Here is a 20194-nt window from a genome sequence, read left to right as displayed (position 1 = left end):
ATATATTTTTTTTTATACAAAAACAGCCCATTTTCGATGAAAATAGTTAACTAAGACTATCTAAACATTTCCTAAAAATACCCTACGTATTGGAAGGATTTAAGGTCTTATTTAGTTATTCACAAATTTCAAGTGCATGACAGACACTTAACTAAATTTAAATCATGATATTTCGATGATCTCAAACATTGCATCACTTCCAATATTGCAATCTTAATATATGTTTTAATAAAATATTCTCATAGAAGATTGATCCGCATTAATTATGAGCTAAATTGTGTTTGTAATTAAATTGTTTGATCACAATAAAGATTAATAACTTATCCTGATACATTAATCTATCTTTTTTTTTTATTTGTTAAGATGGACAATTTTTAAAATGTAATCATCGCTTTGGACGTAAAGTGAGCTTTGCAATTTGTCTTTATATATCGTCTATTTGCCAGTGACTAGACGTCACTTGGACTGGAGGATTTTCCCTCAATTCATTTAAAAAATTACATATATTTTTGTAATATCGAGGTTGACACCACGTTTCATTGTGTGTACCTCCTGAAATCGAAAGTATTTTTTTACACGGACTTTTACAGTTCTTGTAAAGTTCTTGCATCATACGTGGAGGCACTAATGTATCCGCTAAACCAGAAATAAATAATGTAGGTACCGTTACTGACCGCACTTTGAGGATGGACAGATACTACAATACAAAATGACTCAACTAGAAATGATTCAACTGAAAGAAACTAACTTATAAGAGAAATTATCTTACCTTATTTTTATATAAAAAAAGGGGTAAATATTGTAAACATCTCAATCCAAAAAGTAGTGCAGCTATATCAGGAATGCTAGTAAAAGTGTTCTCAAGAATAAGACACCAAATTCTTTGTGAATTTTCTGGCTTTGTAGCTAAATTGACAGCTACAGCACCACCTATAGAAATATTAGAGCATATTAAACATACACTATAAAACTCATAAAAATGACTCATTTAAAAAATATAAGTACCTAATGATCTACCAAATACGATTATTTCATTAGTATTTATATCAGTTCTACTAGATAAATAATCAATTCCTGCACGAGCATCCATGTATAAACCTTCTTCAGATGGTGATCCTTGTGATAAACCATAGCCTCTATACTCCAACATTAAAATGTTACATTGGATAGTATGGTATAATCCAACTGCATTTTTTAGTCTGAAATATAGTTCTAGAATTATTATCTCATATTACAAAATAAAATTATATGATAAAGTGGCAAAAGTCACTGACCTATGTCCTACATTACCAGCATTTCCATGAAGAAATAACAAAGTAGGCACCTTTTTTATTCTATCCTCTGGTTGAGAAATAAAAAACATGTGTAATATGGTACCATCCCCTGATCTAGTATAAATGCTTTGATAAGGTAAATTAAATATCGAAGGTGCAGGAACATATATCCGAGAATTAGCTGGTGACTCTGGACGATAAACAAGTTGATCTTCTCTATGATACAATATACCTACAATATATATTGATTAAGATACACACCTACCATTGTTAGAAACATAAAAATTTGATAGAAGACATTAATAGATATACCTGTAGTAGCAAAACAAAGTAGAAAGAAAGCAGAAATCCCACCGTACAACCAATATAGAAGGAAACAGGCAAGTATATAAGTTCCAGAGAAAGCCCAACATTTGATAGCTATACTCCCTAATAAACGGATGGGTTTGCTTCGAGCAAGTCTCATACAAAATGACATGATTGTTACGTAGTATTTTCAAAAAAATGACTAATAATCATCTAAATCACTCTTATATTCAGTAAGTGTACAACATTGCACATCTTGACTTGATCATACTGCTTCACTGAGTCAAATATTCCAGTTATCATTGAAGACTTTATAACCTAAAATTCGTATCAAAATTTTATTTTATAAATATGATCCATTTCATAAAAACTTTGGATTTGTATTGATAAATAAATGCATTTCGCTTTTCAAAGAAATTTATTAGATCAGAGATTACATAGTATAAAATGAAATAGTTTCAATTTTTGAAGAATTATGAAACATGGATTAAAATAAATATTGCTGTTACATGCTCAAATATAAATCGATAAAATAGTATAAATACTGAAATATAAATAATAAATTTTTTATAATAAGCGATGTACTTCATAGCGTAATTTCATGTTGGACAAAGATACGTTCATACACAAACACAAAACAAATTGGCGGCGCGATCATAGTGTTACATTTAGAAGATAGCATTGCGAGTTTATCACGTGTCATCGTGAATGTCCAATGCTGTATTCTGATTTCTGATTACTGTTAACCGATTCTATATGTATATCTAATACTACCTTACGTCTTTATACTCAAGACGAGTCTCACTGTTCACGTAGAGTTCTTCGTTTATTTACGATTAGAAATTTAAGTGTTATTTTAAAATTACTTATAAATAATGGAGAAAATACTAGTCGAGCCTCGGGATGGAACCGTAGTGTCATGTTTGTCTAACCTTCTTCAAACGAGTGCTGAAGAAGCACTTACTATTGGTGATACGTTTAAAGTCGGACTATCAGGTGATATACTTCTCACATAAACACTATAAATACAAAAATGATAAAAACAGATGATTAATCATGTCCATTGAGTGTTCCATCCTTATAAGATATATTTTAAAGAAAATCTGAAAGTAATATCTGCATTTAAAATACGTACATTTATAGGTTATACATGCTGTAAAAAATTATGCAATTGACGAGATTTTATATTTATTTCTTTTTTCATTTGATTCCAATTTAAGCGAGCAGGTTATTGTTCTTACAATAATATCTTTTTTCATTTTTTTTATTTCCAATATTTAATTTATACCTCTTACATATACCATTTATATCTCTTACAAGAACAAAAGTTATTTTTTTACATTAAAATATTAAACTAATAATAAAATTTTGAAATTATTTGTCAGGGGGGTCTTTGGTACAATTATTGGTTGACAGTTTACCTAATGTTACAACTGATTGGAGTAAATGGTATTTCTTCTTCTGTGATGAAAGAGTTGTTCCTTTCGATAGCAATGATTCTACTTATGGAGTATATAAATCAAAGTTGATTGGAAAAATACCAATAACTGAAGAACAATTTATAAAAATTAATCCTGATCTGTCTGGTAAAATAATATCTTTCAATCTATAATCTCTTTCTTCTTTTTTTTCCCATAAAATAGCAGTTATATAATTACATTATTATACTTATAGCCGAAGATGTTGCAAAAGATTACATTAAGAAGATGTCTGTATTTTTCCCTCCTGACCGTGTTCCATGTTTTGATGTGCTTCTTTTGGGATTGGGTCTAGATGGACATATATGCTCTCTTTTCCCTGGTCACAAACTTTTAAACGAAGCAAGCTTGTGGGTTTGTCCTATTAATGATTCTCCTAAGCCACCTCTATCTCGTATTACTCTCACTCTTCCTGTGATAAATAATGCAAAAAGATGCATATTTGCTATTACCGGATATGGTAAAGCTGGAATTGTTAAGGTGATTATTTCATTGAAGGTTAAAGGAAACTAATTTTTAAGTTATAATTCATGTAAAGTATTTTTATTCTTAATATTTAATATCTAACAGCGAGTTTTGCAAGATAGAGAAAATTTGCCAGCTGCTCGTGTTCAACCCCACAATGGAGAATTGTATTGGGTCCTAGATGAAGATGCTGCAAAATTTCTAGAAACAGCCTAAACCACATTCCATTAAATTGACTATGACATTCCATGTTAATATCTTGTCCTAATGCTCAGCAAATTTTTTGAGCTTACTTTTATATACGTATGTGCATCTTACTTAAGATACCTAATAATAGAAAAGTAACTAAATGACATTTTTTGTAATTTATTGCTCAAAGATTGATATTTGTTTATTGTGATGTTAATATCATTTGAAATATATTAGGTTCTGTTACATATTTTAATATTAGTTTCCAATATTTTATTTTTTCATCTCAATTTGTAAACATTTAATTATAATGGGTATAAAGTATAATAAGGTAAAGCATTTTTATACCACATTACTCATTCATTATTATTATCATCAAACTGCGGTTTATGCTTATTATATCATCTTAATAAATTTAGAAAATCATATAAAACAAAAATGGCTTAAAAAATTTTTAAGTAGCAAATATCTTGGATGCTAAAATAAGACAGTATACGTTTCAAAAACGTACAAATATTTAGCAATATTTATTTTTATCTAGATATAATAAATATAAAAAATTAAAATATTATGTAATTACAAATATATTTAACATTACGTAATTCGATTTGTCATAAATTATGTTTTTCATAAAAATAAATAATTCAAGAAATCCAAGCAAAAATACAAATATTTACTAAATAAAACATTAAAATAAAATCCTTATGGTAAAAAAATATATATATAAAAATGTGAATATATTTTTATTGTTTATATCATACCATCAATAGAACAATATATAATAGTATGTAATTCTCATAGCAATTTCTATCTAATTCTGTATTGAAATATTTATCATGGGATCGAAAAACAGTAAGCAAAGTAATTATTTAAAATCTTTATTCAGTATTTTATTTGCACGAGAAAATATCATAATCATTGTCATTTTGTATACAGAAGTAAATAGATATATCTAGTATAAATATTATATCTTCGTTTAGTAGATCGTAAAAGACATTCTCTATCTTTGGTAGTTTATATAAAATTAATAAGTATTGATATATATAAATAAGTATGCAGCAAAAAGTGACTATTTTTATACGATGCATATTTTTGTATATCATAATATGGAATTAATATCATTAATGTATGTATATTGTTCGAGGCAGGAATATCGTTTGTAATATGCACTTAACAGATAACATCCGCTATCAGTCAAATTCAGTAATCAGTGCTAATTACTTAGGAACTAAAATTTTTACAATATTTAATAAATTATCTTTATTTTTTTACAAAAATTTTATGTGTACAATAGATATCAAGCCATAAAAAGAACTAAAAAACTATTAATTTACATCTTTTTCACATGACAATCGTCACTTCCGTTATAATTTGTATTAACTGCGTAATGCTGTAAAACGTTTTAATTTTAAACGACACGTCAAATTACTTTTTTACGGTTCTTCCAAATTCGTATGGATTATTTATAAAATTCTACTCCAAAGCACAACGAACATTCTATAGACTTAAAAAAGTAATCGAAAATGTTGATTCAGTTAAATGTTTCTATACAGTACGTACATCTAATATAAATGCTAGAAGTACCCAGAAAAAATGGGTTTTGTAATTTGTAGCTACTTTATTTAAATTATAGTTCGTTTATGTTAAAAACGTGATGGAAAAAATAAGAGGACATCTTTGATTTTAAAGATATACGTGAAAATAATACCTGATACTTGTCCAAAGATAAATTGTGAAACTATTATTTTTTTATCGTCATCACTCAACACTCGTGATTATTTTGAAGAAAGAAGTAAACAGGCACGAATATAATGCTATATCGTGATGTACTTCTTTGGAGTTTAAATATACATATTTATAATACATAGAATATACATAACATGCCTACAAGATTCATTTAATCAGAGAATTATGTTAAAACAATGCGTGTAATAAATGTAATATCGCGGATAGAGTACTCGTTCATGGAACAAGTTTAACACATAAATTATAGATGTGCAGTGTTTGCAATAACTCATAGCATAACACCTTGATAATAGCGGATTTGTTATTATTATTACTATTGATATTATTATTTTCGTTATTATCATTAAATACTGGAAGAAATTTACAATAAAAATAAAACGCATTTACAAAATTGATAGGATGTTATGCACTGAATTATGTTTTCAATTTAGCTTATAACCATACATATCACAGCAATAATATAACTCGATCCTCCTATTTTCAGAATTTGCAACATTATCTAATGTATTTTCTAAACAATACATTCGTTTACATTTTCATAAAATTACATTTCCATCTGTAGATTACTTGACTTGCAAATCGTACGTGGATCGTACAGGAATTCCTTTTTTCTTTAATATTACAACTATCAACCACATCCTTATTTCCTCTCCATAAAAAACGATCAAAATAAAATTATAAGACATAATACTATTTTCTTTTCTTCTACTGGTCTTTATACTATCATTTCTATTTCGAAATTATAAATTTACACTTTTGTTCTTCTTCATAGAAGCGAAATATAAGTGTAAGTCATAACAATGAATACGTTTAAACTAGTTAGCATGATGTATACACGGAGTGTATAAATGTGAACTCATTGGAAATTAATTAAAATTCTTTATGCTGGCCACTTTTGTTATACTTATCTCCTTATGTGAAATTTGTTATAAATATGTTCTATGAGTTTAATAGTGTGATATACAATTGGAAAATAGAATGGCAAATGCTTAAATAATCGTAGAAGCTTCGAGTTAACAATAAATAAGCGATATTACATATAACAAAAGGCAGAACATGCCGAATTGTTTGTTCAACCAACGACTGGCTTGCTTGTATACATTATGATGTAATTAAAGAATAATTTAGTTAAATTAATATCACCTAAAATAAATAATCATCACGTCATATTAACACCCAAGAAATCCCTGACGGTTTCATACACCATGTAACTAATCGACACAGCTGGTGCAACCTAAAAAAAAACAAATAAAAAATATATGAATAATTTATGATCTCCATTTATCAAAAATTAATCGTTATGTAAATTATTCCATACCTTTAAAAAGTTTGGGGTTAAACCTCTATACAAACCGCGAATACCTTCATTTTTAATAATTTCCTTAAAAACAGCAACCATAGTATTAGGCTTCCCTGGAGACATATCTGCTTGCAACCGCGTTCTGACTAGCGCTAGTGGATACGAGCACACTTGACCGGCTGTGCTTGAAGCTGTTCCGCATAATAACAATATCCAGAAAGGTGGTTGTTCATTTTTGTCGTGTGTTTGTAAATACCTGTTTTTCAAAGTCTATACAAAAAAAAAAGAATAATATTTCAACTAAAGATTACTAACTATCAATCATTTTTTATATACTTACCTCGTACACAGCCAAGTCAATACCAGCATATGGAATTATTCCCATTAAATTAGGAATATAGCCTCTATAAAAAGATTTCAAACCACCTTGTCTATATATCTTTTTTGTTGCATCTACTAAACCCGAATACTCTCCTGTTTTTCTAAGAGCAAATCTAGTTTTGAGCACCTGCAATATATCACGAACAATATCACTAAAAAATAATGAAAATATTACATTGGTGTTATGGTATGTTACGTGAATTTCATACCTCAAGTGGATATATGGCTGACTGACTAATCCCACCAGCTAAAGATCCAGCCATTAATCGTTCATAAAGTCCGAGCTCTCTAACGTCATCTCCTTTAATCGTTCTCTTAATTTGCTCATAAGCCATGAATTTCAGCGCACTCTCTGGTCCAATTTTAAGTACATTTATACCATTTCCTCTCCACAGACTGATAGAGCCACCTTCGCGCAGCATGTACCTGAAGCAACTCCTGATTTTGCAGTGTCGTGTTCCATGTACCTGAAAGCATTTTTCTTTAAAATAAAGTAAAGTAGAGAGCTATTCATTTAACTGTGATTTTAATTTTTAATATGTATCTAATATTTTGATTCTATATTTTATTAAACTATGCCTACAATAGCTCAATGGAAATATTTGCACATTTACCATAGAAAACTTCCATGTTATACATCATATTTGTTGTATAGAACATCTTGAAATTTCATGAGTGATATAATGAGACATGACTGTCACAATTATAAACATGATAAAATTTGAATCAAACTTGGTAGTTAATAGTTGAGTCTATTTTAGATAATACATATAATGTATCCATAAAAGTTTGCATAGGTATTCAAATACTGTTCTGAGCCATTGTATACATTTGAGCTTTAGTTTCTCTTTTCCTTATTTTTTCAATCCACTAAGATAATCAATCGTTTTCTGACTTTTCAGAAATTTTAATAAATTACATTACATGAAGTTAAATAGTTTGAATTTTTTTATTTCACTTTATAAAACAAATTTATTGGGATTTTTCTATTGCAAACCCACCTGCAAGTAAACTTTAATACGATCCAAAGGCGCCGTACATGTGCGTGATACACCACCTGCTACACCACCGGACACCAAATGTCGCCACCACATTCCAGAGACCATTTCACCAGTTGTGAAATCCTCAGGGACACCAATGTCCTCCCCAATGTCCATATACTGAAAAAAAGCAATAACCAATATAATTATTAGATCTTATCTCTACAAACAAGTACCCTAGCTAATGAACGCACCAAAAACGAACCTCCACTTTGCATTTAAAAGGAACCGTACCGCGAAAATATAGTTTTAACTTTGATAAGTCGTGCATGATTACTTCATTAACGATTAACCTTTTACCTGGCATATTTTGTGATTTTGACATTTAGCTGTTATGCATAAATACATGTGACTCTCATTATTGTCAAAATACTAAAAAAAAAATTGACAACTTGTACGACTCAAACACATATATACAGGGTGTTTTTATTGTATACAATCGTGGATTTAAAATTATAGAAGATAAACAAGAATTTCAAGAATATTACATGATACATGATATGCTCCAAAAGTGCAGGAAGAATCTCGGAAATTTTTAAGACATTTCTACACTTTTAAATATCTTTTTTATACACCAATCGATATGTTCCTTTGTTTTCACTTTAAATTATTTAATTTTTCCTAATAATATTCTTTTTTTATTTCCTATCTTCATTTCCAACTGATGATTTGACCTAATTACAAGAAATATCTTATATTAGTCATTGATTTGGATATTTAAATGGATTATTCGATAATATGAATACTTAGATAATATCAAATTTTATTAGGACGTCGTTGATTTTCACTGAAAAATTTAAAAGCAATAATTTTAACGTTCGTCTGAAAAATAAACGTTTCAACGACCGCTTATCTTCCAATACATTTTGAACCAGTGTTCACTGGTTAACACCAGTCTCATTATAATACATATTCAGCTACGCTTTGTCGGTAGTTCGCGTACCACGTGTCAGATAATTCTTGAACTCCGATCAACTATATGCTTCTCAAATTATTCAAACACAGTTTCAACTTTCTTATCAGTTCCAGACATTACATCATATTTTGCGATTAAGTTTTCTTCATTTTTCTTATAATTCAACACGATTTCTCTCATCAAATAATCGAACTTTTTAAAACGCTATTTCAAACAATTATGAAACTCCATATATATACATCGACGCTATCTACATCTAGAAAGCAGCTGGACGTTTCGAGTCAATTAAGTTTTGGATAATTTTGTAGTGAAAGTTATGCGAATTAATGACAATCCTTTATATAATTTTCAAAAATGTAATTTCTAGAAATATTTCGTTCGTCGGGTTTGCCTGAAATAAATATTCTAACACGTATGTAAACGAAACGAAGGGGAAACGTTTAGCGGTTTTGCAGACATATTAATAACTTAGGTAATTAGCTTTAAATCTATTTTATCACGAAAAAATAATTGTACGATAAGCTTAATATTAGCAGATCGCTTGAAAATGCAAATATTTGTTATTAACTTGACATCTATATATGTTTGTTTTTTTAATGTCCTAAACATCATTATTATGTCATTAACATGAGGCCATTAACATGATATGTACTAGTCGCGATCCTACAATAAAAATACACGTTATTTATTTACGCGTACTTGTATTTTAAGTTCTATAAGCGAGACTTTGGACGAGGAAGGTAAATGGTTGATCAAAAATATGCGGCAAAGTTGTTCTCCTTGATACAATGAGCGGCAAAAGTACCTGAATAACAATAAGAAAAAAAAACGGATTTTATTTCCGCTTCGGTAAATTAGGTATAAAAAAAGGATAGAAACTGCTACCAAAGAACTTTGACGCAGTTAGGTTTCACTGAATTAGATTTTGACCTTGCACGCCTTTGATTGATTATACAAGCAGCTATTATCGATATCTTTGTGTAAAAAGGCAATCGATAGCAGCATACGCCTATTAATTGTGAACATATTCGCAAGGAATCAAGTGGACGATCTTAATGTTGTAAACGTTATAGTTAATTTCCCAACTAGCACAATTCATGTGAAAAAATGTATTTCTACTGAATCTCAAGTAACACTCTAGATGTATTTATTAAGAAAGATGATATGACCTTAAAGGAAGATATGTCGATATCCGTACAAGATGTTTGAACTGAAATGTAAGTAAACTGTGAATGTTTAAAAAATCTACAGAATGCAAAAGTACATAAAATATCTAAAATAGAATACTTATTATAATATTTAGTAAATGAAACAAATTTTTATTTAGATTCCATTTCTTTAATTATGCTCATAAAAATATAAAATTGCATCAACATCCGCAGTTTAGTAATAAGACCCGATGAAAACGAATAGAGAAGCAAACTTATCTATTGCGAGAGTTTTTCTCGGAAACGTCATATCGCTTGGGAAACAAAGAACCGAGTAAAATAAATAAAAGAAATACCGATCGTAGATACTTAACTTTACGTTAAACTAAAGAATAATATCTGTATCTATATCCACGCTATCCATCATGGAACAGTTTTTTGTGCTTGTTCGAAGGATAAGGATGAAAAACTCGATTTAAAACTGAATAAATCCAAAGAACGACTGAGAGAAACGAAGTATGCAGGTTTCTGCAGTTAAGTCTGGCCAGAAGCCAACAAAGCAATTTGGTACCTTGCCCAAACCTAACTTTAAAATTTTCTTCAATTCGCGTATTATTTCTTTTACATGTGAGAACACCTTAATCACGTGACAGATCGCTAATTCTGAATCTAGCTAAATACCTAGAAGGCGCACAATTCCGGTAGCTGAAGAAGAGTAAACTATAGTTAATTAAGCGTAATGCTTTTGACTCACAACAATCATTTTTATTGCGAGAAAAACCTGACATGTAAAATGGTAGTGACTTTAGAAAACATTAATGTTAACTAGTACACCGTTTGTTTTTTCTTATAGTTAGCTTTAACTATTTAAAGCAGTGTTAAATATGTTTTTTCGGAATAGAGGTCATTTAACATACTACATAACGTGTAAGGTTTTGTGTACCAAAATTTATAATGATTGAAGTACAAATATTTTTAATACGCATGTATTTACATACAAATAGAGACCTCTACTTTCGATTAATTAAAAGTAATTTGTGACGTTTTCGTTCACGAAACAATTCACTTATTCTGTTTGCAGAGAATTCTTAAATTAAAATTATTGTACATAAGATATGAGTAACATGCGTTTCGCGTTAATCTAGACACACTGAGATGTTTTGATTAAAATGATACTCTGATAAATCTAATCAAAGACAGACGTTTATCAACCGCGATTAAATATTTAAAGTTTCCATCTTTTGACTTTCGGAACTATTCAGTTGTTCTCGTGAATAGTTCAATTGTTAGTATTTATTGGCATTATTTAAATGGTTCTATATTTACAAAATATATATTTAAAATGGTTTTTACCTTTTAATATTAACAGTAAAAGAAGAATATGTATGATACTTTTGCTAATTTATTTTTATTATGATTTATGATATAGTAAAAGAGTGATAAAATAATGCAGAATTATTGGTCAGTAGAGTTATATTATTATGTCTTAAGTCATAAAACACAAATGAAACTTAAGGGAAACCGATATCAAGACTTAAGTGTCAAATAACAATCGCCTGGTTACAAGCTACAGCACTTACTTTATATTGCATATTATACATATTTGTTTCAGAAATGTATGCCAATTATTTTGCAATATCTTTACAATTTTTATATTCCAAGGGATAAAATAATTTAAAGAATAGTAATCTTTCCTTCTACTTATATAAAAACTTTCATTCTACATATATAAAAATCTAAAATGCACAAGGGATAGTAATTCTAGAAATAGACTGTCTATTGTATACTTCTACATGCATGAACATTATGCAATTCTGTTGACATTATACAATACTCCTACCCAAGCATCCCACAAACGTCACTTCTGACAATAGTCATAAATAAATTTCCATAGATGACAATAATATAATTTCATTTTTAATTTTTTATTGTATATATTTTTTGATACTCATACAATACTCCTACCCAGGCTTCTTCCAAATGGTATTTCTGATAATAATTGGTACTCTACATGCAGTAAATAAATCTTCATAGATAGCAACAGGATAATTTCATTTTAAATTTCTGAATTTCATTCGCATATTTCCCTACTCACTAGTAAATAAATTTTTATTTTTTAAATAATTCAATGATTTATATAACAATTCAATTACCCACTTATTTTCCTATTTGTTTAAAAGCTATTATAAAATTTCAGTTTTGATGTGCTTTGCTTAACTAGAACCAATTGTAAAAGCAATTGTAAAATTTCCCGCGTAAAGTTCAGCTAGCAATGACAGACTTTTGTGCAGAACAATCTGGAACGAACTAGAGAAGAAAAAGGTTTGCATTCACGATGAATCATCGTTTGATGCTTCGCGATTGCCGGGTACACATTCCTTGTTAAAACATAACTTCATTTAATCTTGCGTACGAGTTATTCGTTTGTCCGTTCTGACAGCTGTCATCATTTATCGTAAATCCAATGTTAATTATGTTACCAAATTTCTAGATACATCATATATACATGATTAATAAAATTAATGAAATTTCTATAGTATCATAAAATAATTATATATTTTGATACTTCTAAGTTATGAATAAATTTTCATATTAAACCACGCTTATTGAAATTCAATAAATTTCTCAAGAAATTTATTCGAAAGATACGTTGAAGGAAAGTTTAGCGATATGTTTAAACCTCTGCTTTCTCCATTGTCCACCACGTGATATTTTCAGCCATAACCTCTACGCGGCCTTATAACCTCTCACAAATATCCATATCAATACAAAATATTCTTACTATCTTATTATAATCCTTAAGACTAAAATTTTATAAAAATTCATACAGAATAATAATAATTAAAACAATCTTAAACTCTTCTTTTCCCTTCCTTCCTTATGAGAGTATTATATTTAAAGTTTGAAAAAAATTAAAATCACAATGAAATTCTTAATCACATTTAAACTTGTCATCTTTTTCGGTGTCTATAGATAATTGCGTTATTACATCGGAGAAGGAATCGCTTACCCTTTGCAATAATTCATGGTAATTCTGAAGAAATTCCTCGCACACCATACAAGTGGACGAAACACAATCATGTTTCAGAAATCCTGGATTTTTTAACGTGTACATTATTTGAAGAATATAATTGAAGTCGTATTCACTAAATAATCTTTTCTTGTTGATATTAAAAAATCAAATTGAACTTCAATCGAACAATTTATACGTGTACCTAACACATTATAGAGGACACAGGGCGAAGATATGAATAATATTAAGCGAATCTTGTTGAACGAAATACAGAGGGGAACTAGATAAAACGAGCCTCGCCATTAGTCAGCGATTTGAGAGCTCGGAGTCCGATCTCAAGACTGAAGAGTGTCCAAGAACAGTACGGATATACGGATATGAGTATTGAAACAAAGATATGACATATGGCCGTCTAGACGGGGAAGCCCCCACTACTTTCTTGCCTACTACGTCACGTTACTCAAAGTACTTTGTATACCTGTCGTAAACTGATTTTAACTTTCCATATTTGCAACGTGGTTAATTTTCAGTTTGTTAAAAAATTTGCTATACCAATTGATATTTTATTAAGTCGTTAAATATGTTAAAATACAAAGACCATAGGGCAATGATAATTATAAGTAGATGTTTTCGCATTTATGAAAAATTCCAAGACCCAGAAATTTACAGAATGCACGTAATATTCAACAATACATAAAATATGTAAAATAAACTGCGCATCATAATTTTGTTCTAAACATTTTTTAACGATGTCACGTTTTTAGCTTCTCATTTGAAAGCAATTTTAAAGTTCAATATTTTGTCAGCGATATACATCTATTAGCAAAACTGTCTTTTTTAATAAACTTAGTTATGGGATTTCTTTGAAAAATATTTATATGAAAAATATTGATTCCGAAAGTATTGGTTATCGTATTTTAAATATTAAGTATGAAATTAGCTTTGCCAGAAATCATAGGTTGTTAGAATAGGTTGTTTTTCTTTTTAAGTACATTATATCAAAGTACACCCCCTTATCTATTAATAACATTAAAAATTAATTCAGAAGCTAAGATAATTTGTGGAATACTGACTACTGTTCTATAATCATTGTCAATTCAATATAATTTACATTTTCTCACATTAAGGAGAATTTATTTTTACAATAGTGATGAATAACAGATAGCATCATTGTAATAATCCAAACTCCTATTAATGTTCCAATTTAGAACGCTTGTGTATATTAACTGGCGCGTTAGTGCATTTGAGAAGGACGTGTAGCCACGTGGCCTCTTTTCACGTGAAAGTCAACTATTCCGGCACAGAAAACTGAATACCATAAGAAGCAAGCTAACTCATTGTTAGTCACACGCGGCGGTCGTACTTAATCAGTCGGTGAAAGAAATATTTTAACAATTTTCTTTATACAGTGGCTACAAAAAGTATTCACGTATAGCTTTGTTTTTTTATAAAGTGTTTTTCTTCGTCAGATTCTATACATTTGGTTTTTATACTGACAAATTTGTAGTAATCATATGAAAATATCTATTAAGTCATATGAAATTTAATATGTTTTAATCTGATTGATTAATTAAATACAATGGTGTTAAATACAATTAAATAGTAATACACTGTTTGTAACCATTGAATGTGCGGCGAAAAGGCTGCGTAGGTAAAAAGAGCATGAAAAAGTGAAATTTTGTTCACGCCATGTTGATTCCTAGGTAGAATTTGTATGCATTATGTATGTGAGTCATATATAGACTGAGACTGTTGCAGCCATAATATGCACGCACGTGAATAATTAAATGCGTCATCACGTGAGAAAACTAATAGAGACCTGAATGATAGATCTTCGATCATCAGTATTATTTCACTTCCGCCCTTAAAATATTTGAAATTTTTATATATTTAGTATATGGTAAAAATTAATTTTTGAAAAATTATATATATATACCACAACGTATTTTGCAATTATAAACAAAAAATAAAATTGTTTTATGGTATTTTAAAATTTTAGCTTTTCACATGATTCGTGTTTAATTATAAACTATGATTCAGATTTGAAATATTTTTAATTTGAATATTTCAGATTTCAAATTAAGAAATATTAGTGTTGGAATTATTCAGTTGCAAATTTGTAGTACAGCACTTTCTGTCTCCTGAATACGATGACCTCGCACAGTAAGTGAGTGCACGGCTGACGAAACATTGCGAAATATTTCACTATGCTGAAAAATTCCGCGGTATACGGTTAAATCTAAACTACAACATGATGAAAAAACAGAGATATTTTCCGTTAAATATCATCGATAGTCTTTAAATTAATTTACTGTCTATAGACAATAACAAAATATTGATTCCAATCCGTAATTGTTTTTTGTTCTTTACCCACATATTATCTAACATATATATGCACGTTTTAGTAAACAATATTTACGCTATTCTTTTAAATAATAATCATAACAGTTATGGAAAGTTAAGTTGTTATTTCAAGTTTATCACTAATAGACGTCGAAATGACCAAAAGTCTCTGATAAAAGTCTGACAATGCCAAATAATTGCAAAATAAAATTAAGAGATGTTAATATTCGAACCGAACTTAAAAGTTAAATGCTACTACATTACATTACTTTAATGGTTTCTCTTCTATTAAATGAAAGTATGAAGAAAGATAGAAAAATCGATACAAAACTCCATTTATAAGATTGTTTTGTTCGATCACCCTTGCTTCAACTAACGTCTTTTTCACTGTTGTAGGTATTCTCTGTTATACCGAAGAAAACGATCACAATTTAAAGATTTCAAATTCATCTTCACGAAACATCGTTGGTCGTTAGATTTCTTACTTTTCTCTTCTTTGCTCTAGCAATAAAATACTATACTCGTACAAAATGAAGGCGCATGTGCAAGAAAATTGTTTGTCCGAACAGCGCATGCGTGGCGAAATCAAGTCAAAGAAGGAAGGGGATGCGTTTTAGCGGGGAAAAGTGGTAGAAACAGCTGGAAGACTATCAAGGTCATTTTGAATGACAATCGCTACGTCACACCTCCGGTCAAGCCTTCTCTGTCAACGAATCAGAGGTTTAAATCGACTCGATCATTTTTCCGTATACATACACGAACTACACCCATGAGTTCATCGTACAATTAGTATATAGAGTAGTAGATGGTCCCAGATTTATTTGTTTTATGATACTACCGTCGACATTTCATCAAATATCATATAATGATAGGTAAAACACATATTAGAAATCAATAAAAACAGTCGTGATATTCTGTATAAAATAATGTGTAGCAATTATTAGACTACAGATTTTTATATAATTTTATGATGGAACGAAATAGAATCTATATAGTCTACTAAAAATTATAACGTGTATTTTATATATTTTTATGTATTCTCTGAATATTTGCACTCATAAATATATAAGAATATCGAGTGATTATTAATGTAGATCATAATGTAATGTACATCATAATAATTACTTACGTTTGTATGATGCCAGTATTCAATAAGACCTAGAAGATCGGTACTCGGTGCATACAGCAGAAAATCTCGCCATTCGTTAAAGCTTATAGTAAGACTTCCATCTTTGTCCATCCTACAAATCGATATTATAAACTGTATTTTATTTTGTTGTTTACATAAATAAAAAATCTTTATATCAGACTAAAAAATAAAATATTAAAATACGTTGTTGTGCATTGTACTAACCGCTGCAATAACTTCTTCGCTTCATTATAATCCATTTTTATTCCCAATTCTTCGAATGCTTTTATCAATTCCTCTAAATCGATTTTACCTGCGGAAATGAATTTCAATTACAATATGACGAATATTATGTTACCGTTTGTTTATTACATTAACAAGTTAAGTACTAACAGGTAAACGAAGAAAAGAACAACGATTATGAACTTATAGATTGCGGTTTATTTCCTCGACACTGAGTAAACTTAAGATTGTCATCCGTGTATAAAATGATACATAAAAAGTACTATTTATGGAAAGCGACTCTTTAACCATTTAATTTTAAATCAAATGTAGAATTCTATTTTTTGCTAAAATTTCGAAATAATTTTAACCAATTTCACTTACTTCTTTAATGAAATTTATAATTTAAAACTTTTACAACAGTTATATACAGTAAATTTCGAACTTTAGGGAAACTAGTTCTCTTTTTTCGAAAGTTTATAATAAAATTTTTAATAATAATTAAGAAATTTTATCAAAAATAGAATATTATGCAAAAAAATTTGTAATTATTTTTATGTTGTAATGTGTAAGAGAAAAATAGGTATTTAATAACAATAGAATATATTTCAGTCAATTAATGTCCATGAAATAGTGTGCATCAAAAATCAATGCATAAAAAATTACTTTAAATAAAAGTGTCTAGGGAAGTCGCTAACAGAGGTAGACATCAAGTTCTCTGTTATGTACATTGCACAATAGTCATTTTTTCGTACATCTACTGACCATCCTTGTTCTTGTCAAGATGAGAGAATTGCAGACGCAGATTTTTTTCATGTTCGCGAACGTAGTGTATAAATTCTGCTAGTGTAATATCACCGCTTTTAGTACTATCCGAACTGGCCAAAAATTGCTGAAAAAAAGCAAAACGCTCAAATTGTATAACAATTATTCAAGAAATTAACGTATACATATGTGTATTTCTGAGAGAAATAAAAATTTATCCAGATCGATCTCGATAAATTTTTGATAAATGAAAAATGTTTACTTCCAATAATTTTGATACATAAATAAATAAAAATTTGCTTTGAATTTGTATATTAGAACGCGTTTTTCCGTTGAAGCTTTAAAAAATAGTATAACACTGGGTATTAGCCTTGATGAAATTACGTAAATTGTATTAACTACAAACTGCAGCGACAACCTTCCTTAAATTAAATGAAATCTTTTGAATATCTTAAATCGGACTAGCTTACAGTATATTCAAGGTCGTTACTACATTAGTTATATAAAAATGTAAGATAAAATAAAATTTGTAATGCGAGTATCTCAGAAATATAAATAAATTGGAATGTGAGTTAGAGAAAAAATATCTACTGTTTAATAAAGCGTTAAACAACCGGATTCACGATTTTTAAATTAAACTTTATCGATATTATATAATAATTAAAATGTCCCATATAAATTATTTTATAACTAATAAATATACAGTATTTATGGCTCATATTTTTATTGTTAACTATCATTTTTTATACAATTTATTTAATTATTACTTTTTATGAATTGATAAACATTCAATTAATAAGAAATTTTTGTTGCAATTTTTCAAAGTTATTAGAAATTAAAATGGAATAGTCAAAATATGCATTCCATTATTAGAGAACAATGGAGATTTCTAATAAAGGTTAGTGTCAAGCTTTTTATGCGATATCTGCAGTCAAATTTACTGCATAGCGCGCAATGCGTGCGTACGCATTCGATGAAGTCATATATATAAAATATATTTTAAAAACATTTATAATGCATTTAAATAATGTCTGAAAAATTTAAAGAATATCGTATATGTAGAAAGTAACTTTTATTTAACATTGGACAGTTGTATGCATCCGCATTATACAATTCGACCGTACAGTATGAATATTCACTAACAATAAGTGAAGTACATATTTCATTACATATATTGCCTTGCTAATTGACCAGGAATTAGAACCGAATCTGATTTTTTAACAAAGAGTGATCTATACCAAAAATTTTAAATTAATAGAAAGTTAGAGTGAGATAAGAAATAATAATACTTCTATGGAAAAACAAATGAATATCGCAATTTCGAATGTACAAAGTGTCATGTAGATGTAGAACTGACTTCGCAAGTGTTATATTTATAAAACAAATAAATATGTGCCAGCTGACAGTATCTCACTCACATTTAACAGAGGAGAGAGATGTTTGGAATTTGCTACAAATATATATATTGCTCAATGGCTGGCCAGATAAAATTCTGACCCATGGTCAGGTAGAAAAGCATTACTATAATGCCGGAGTACCGATCTATGAAGCAATGGTAGGGATAGCGACAACCAGTTAACAAGACATTAACAAAACAACTGTCCCAGCTACTTAACAAAACAGTACTCTATCTATATGAAATATATGTATGTATTTTATAAATTCCTAATCGTTCCAAAACTATCTTAAAAAAAGTAATAAAGCGTTATACATGTAAATATTAATTTCTATTCAATACTCAAAAATTGCATGCATCTACGTTATGCACTTCGATCGTATACAGTGTGTTTACGAACATCTACCAAATAAAATATGAATTATAGAATTACCTCCGCGTAGTATTTATCGACTCCAACATTACGAAGCGCTTTAGACAGATCTTTCACATCGATTCGCCCGTTTCCATCGAGATCTAGTTTTTGAAATATCTTTTCGAACCTCTTCTCATCCTCTGCCGGCAACTCATGCAAATAATGCGGTGGCATTACGCCATGCACCGCGCTCCCTCGACCATCGGGCATTATTCTTTGTATACTTTCTATATTACGAAGTATCAAATTTCTTCCCAGTATATACCTGCGTTACTGTTGCACGATCTCCCTGTTTTCCTTATTTTTTATGCGTGCTTGTTTCCCGAACCACTTGCAGATTCTCAATACGATTACTGCACGGAATGTTTCGATCGTTATACACGCCTAGTACGATTGAACTCATAGCTGCACACACGTGGTGGTTATTAAACTGTGGACATCGATTTTCCAACCATTCGTGCACTTTCTACCATTAACAGAATGTGATCTTGCGTGTCTGTTTAACTGTCAAGCTTTTACGAATACTTTATAATGTAAAAGTGAAAACATGCGTAAACAGAAAAATCTCGGGTTTTCAAACGCTTGTCTTTCAAACGAATACGCCTAGATCGTATATTTACCATACAAGGTGGAACTATACCACTTTCCCCCACGTCCGTAACATAACT

The 20194-nt window shown here is 29.3% G+C and overlaps 3 protein-coding genes across 9 annotated transcripts; 1 reads left to right on the top strand and 2 right to left on the bottom strand.

Annotated features, from left to right (window-relative positions):
- Positions 1 to 329: 329 nt before the first annotated feature.
- LOC117233759 (protein ABHD13) lies at positions 330 to 2483 on the bottom strand. Of its 3 annotated transcripts, none has more exons than XM_033494322.1 (6): positions 2355 to 2483; positions 1587 to 1898; positions 1275 to 1506; positions 1006 to 1199; positions 770 to 930; positions 330 to 697 (listed from the first exon to the last, which is right to left on the bottom strand). In XM_033494322.1, the coding sequence occupies exons 2-6, from the start codon at positions 1750 to 1752 to the stop codon at positions 425 to 427; spliced, it is 1026 nt and encodes a 341-aa protein (XP_033350213.1). In that variant the 5' UTR covers positions 1753 to 1898; positions 2355 to 2483; the 3' UTR covers positions 330 to 424. The 3 variants fall into 3 exon arrangements, with proteins under 3 accessions (XP_033350213.1, XP_033350212.1, XP_033350211.1); XM_033494321.1 differs by lacking the exon at positions 2355 to 2483 and adding an exon at positions 2213 to 2314; XM_033494320.1 differs by lacking the exon at positions 2355 to 2483 and adding an exon at positions 2166 to 2259.
- On the top strand, positions 2259 to 3964 carry LOC117233760 (6-phosphogluconolactonase). The gene is made up of 4 exons (XM_033494323.1): positions 2259 to 2576; positions 2966 to 3166; positions 3255 to 3538; positions 3629 to 3964. Exons 1-4 carry the CDS (start codon positions 2456 to 2458, stop codon positions 3737 to 3739), a joined length of 717 nt encoding a protein of 238 aa, XP_033350214.1. The 5' UTR covers positions 2259 to 2455; the 3' UTR covers positions 3740 to 3964.
- Positions 3965 to 5427: 1463 nt separating this feature from the next.
- LOC117233843 (calcium-binding mitochondrial carrier protein SCaMC-2) lies at positions 5428 to 20194 on the bottom strand. Of its 5 annotated transcripts, XM_033494465.1 has the most exons (9): positions 19545 to 20194; positions 17716 to 17842; positions 16954 to 17041; positions 16729 to 16840; positions 8141 to 8299; positions 7349 to 7606; positions 7099 to 7266; positions 6777 to 7028; positions 5428 to 6692 (listed from the first exon to the last, which is right to left on the bottom strand). In XM_033494465.1, the coding sequence occupies exons 1-9, from the start codon at positions 19734 to 19736 to the stop codon at positions 6618 to 6620; spliced, it is 1431 nt and encodes a 476-aa protein (XP_033350356.1). In that variant the 5' UTR covers positions 19737 to 20194; the 3' UTR covers positions 5428 to 6617. The 5 variants fall into 5 exon arrangements, with proteins under 5 accessions (XP_033350356.1, XP_033350359.1, XP_033350357.1 ...); XM_033494468.1 differs by lacking the exon at positions 17716 to 17842 and having other exon boundaries at positions 19545 to 19676; XM_033494466.1 differs by lacking the exon at positions 19545 to 20194 and having other exon boundaries at positions 17706 to 17837.

Source organism: Bombus vosnesenskii, unplaced genomic scaffold, assembly GCF_011952255.1.
Source record: "Bombus vosnesenskii isolate JDL3184/JDL3185 unplaced genomic scaffold, Bvos_JDL3184-5_v1.1 scf7180000013299, whole genome shotgun sequence".
Lineage (NCBI taxonomy): Eukaryota > Metazoa > Arthropoda > Insecta > Hymenoptera > Apidae > Bombus > Bombus vosnesenskii.
The sequence above is the reverse complement of the archived record's forward strand: the minus strand, read 5'-3'. Positions and strand labels throughout refer to the sequence as shown.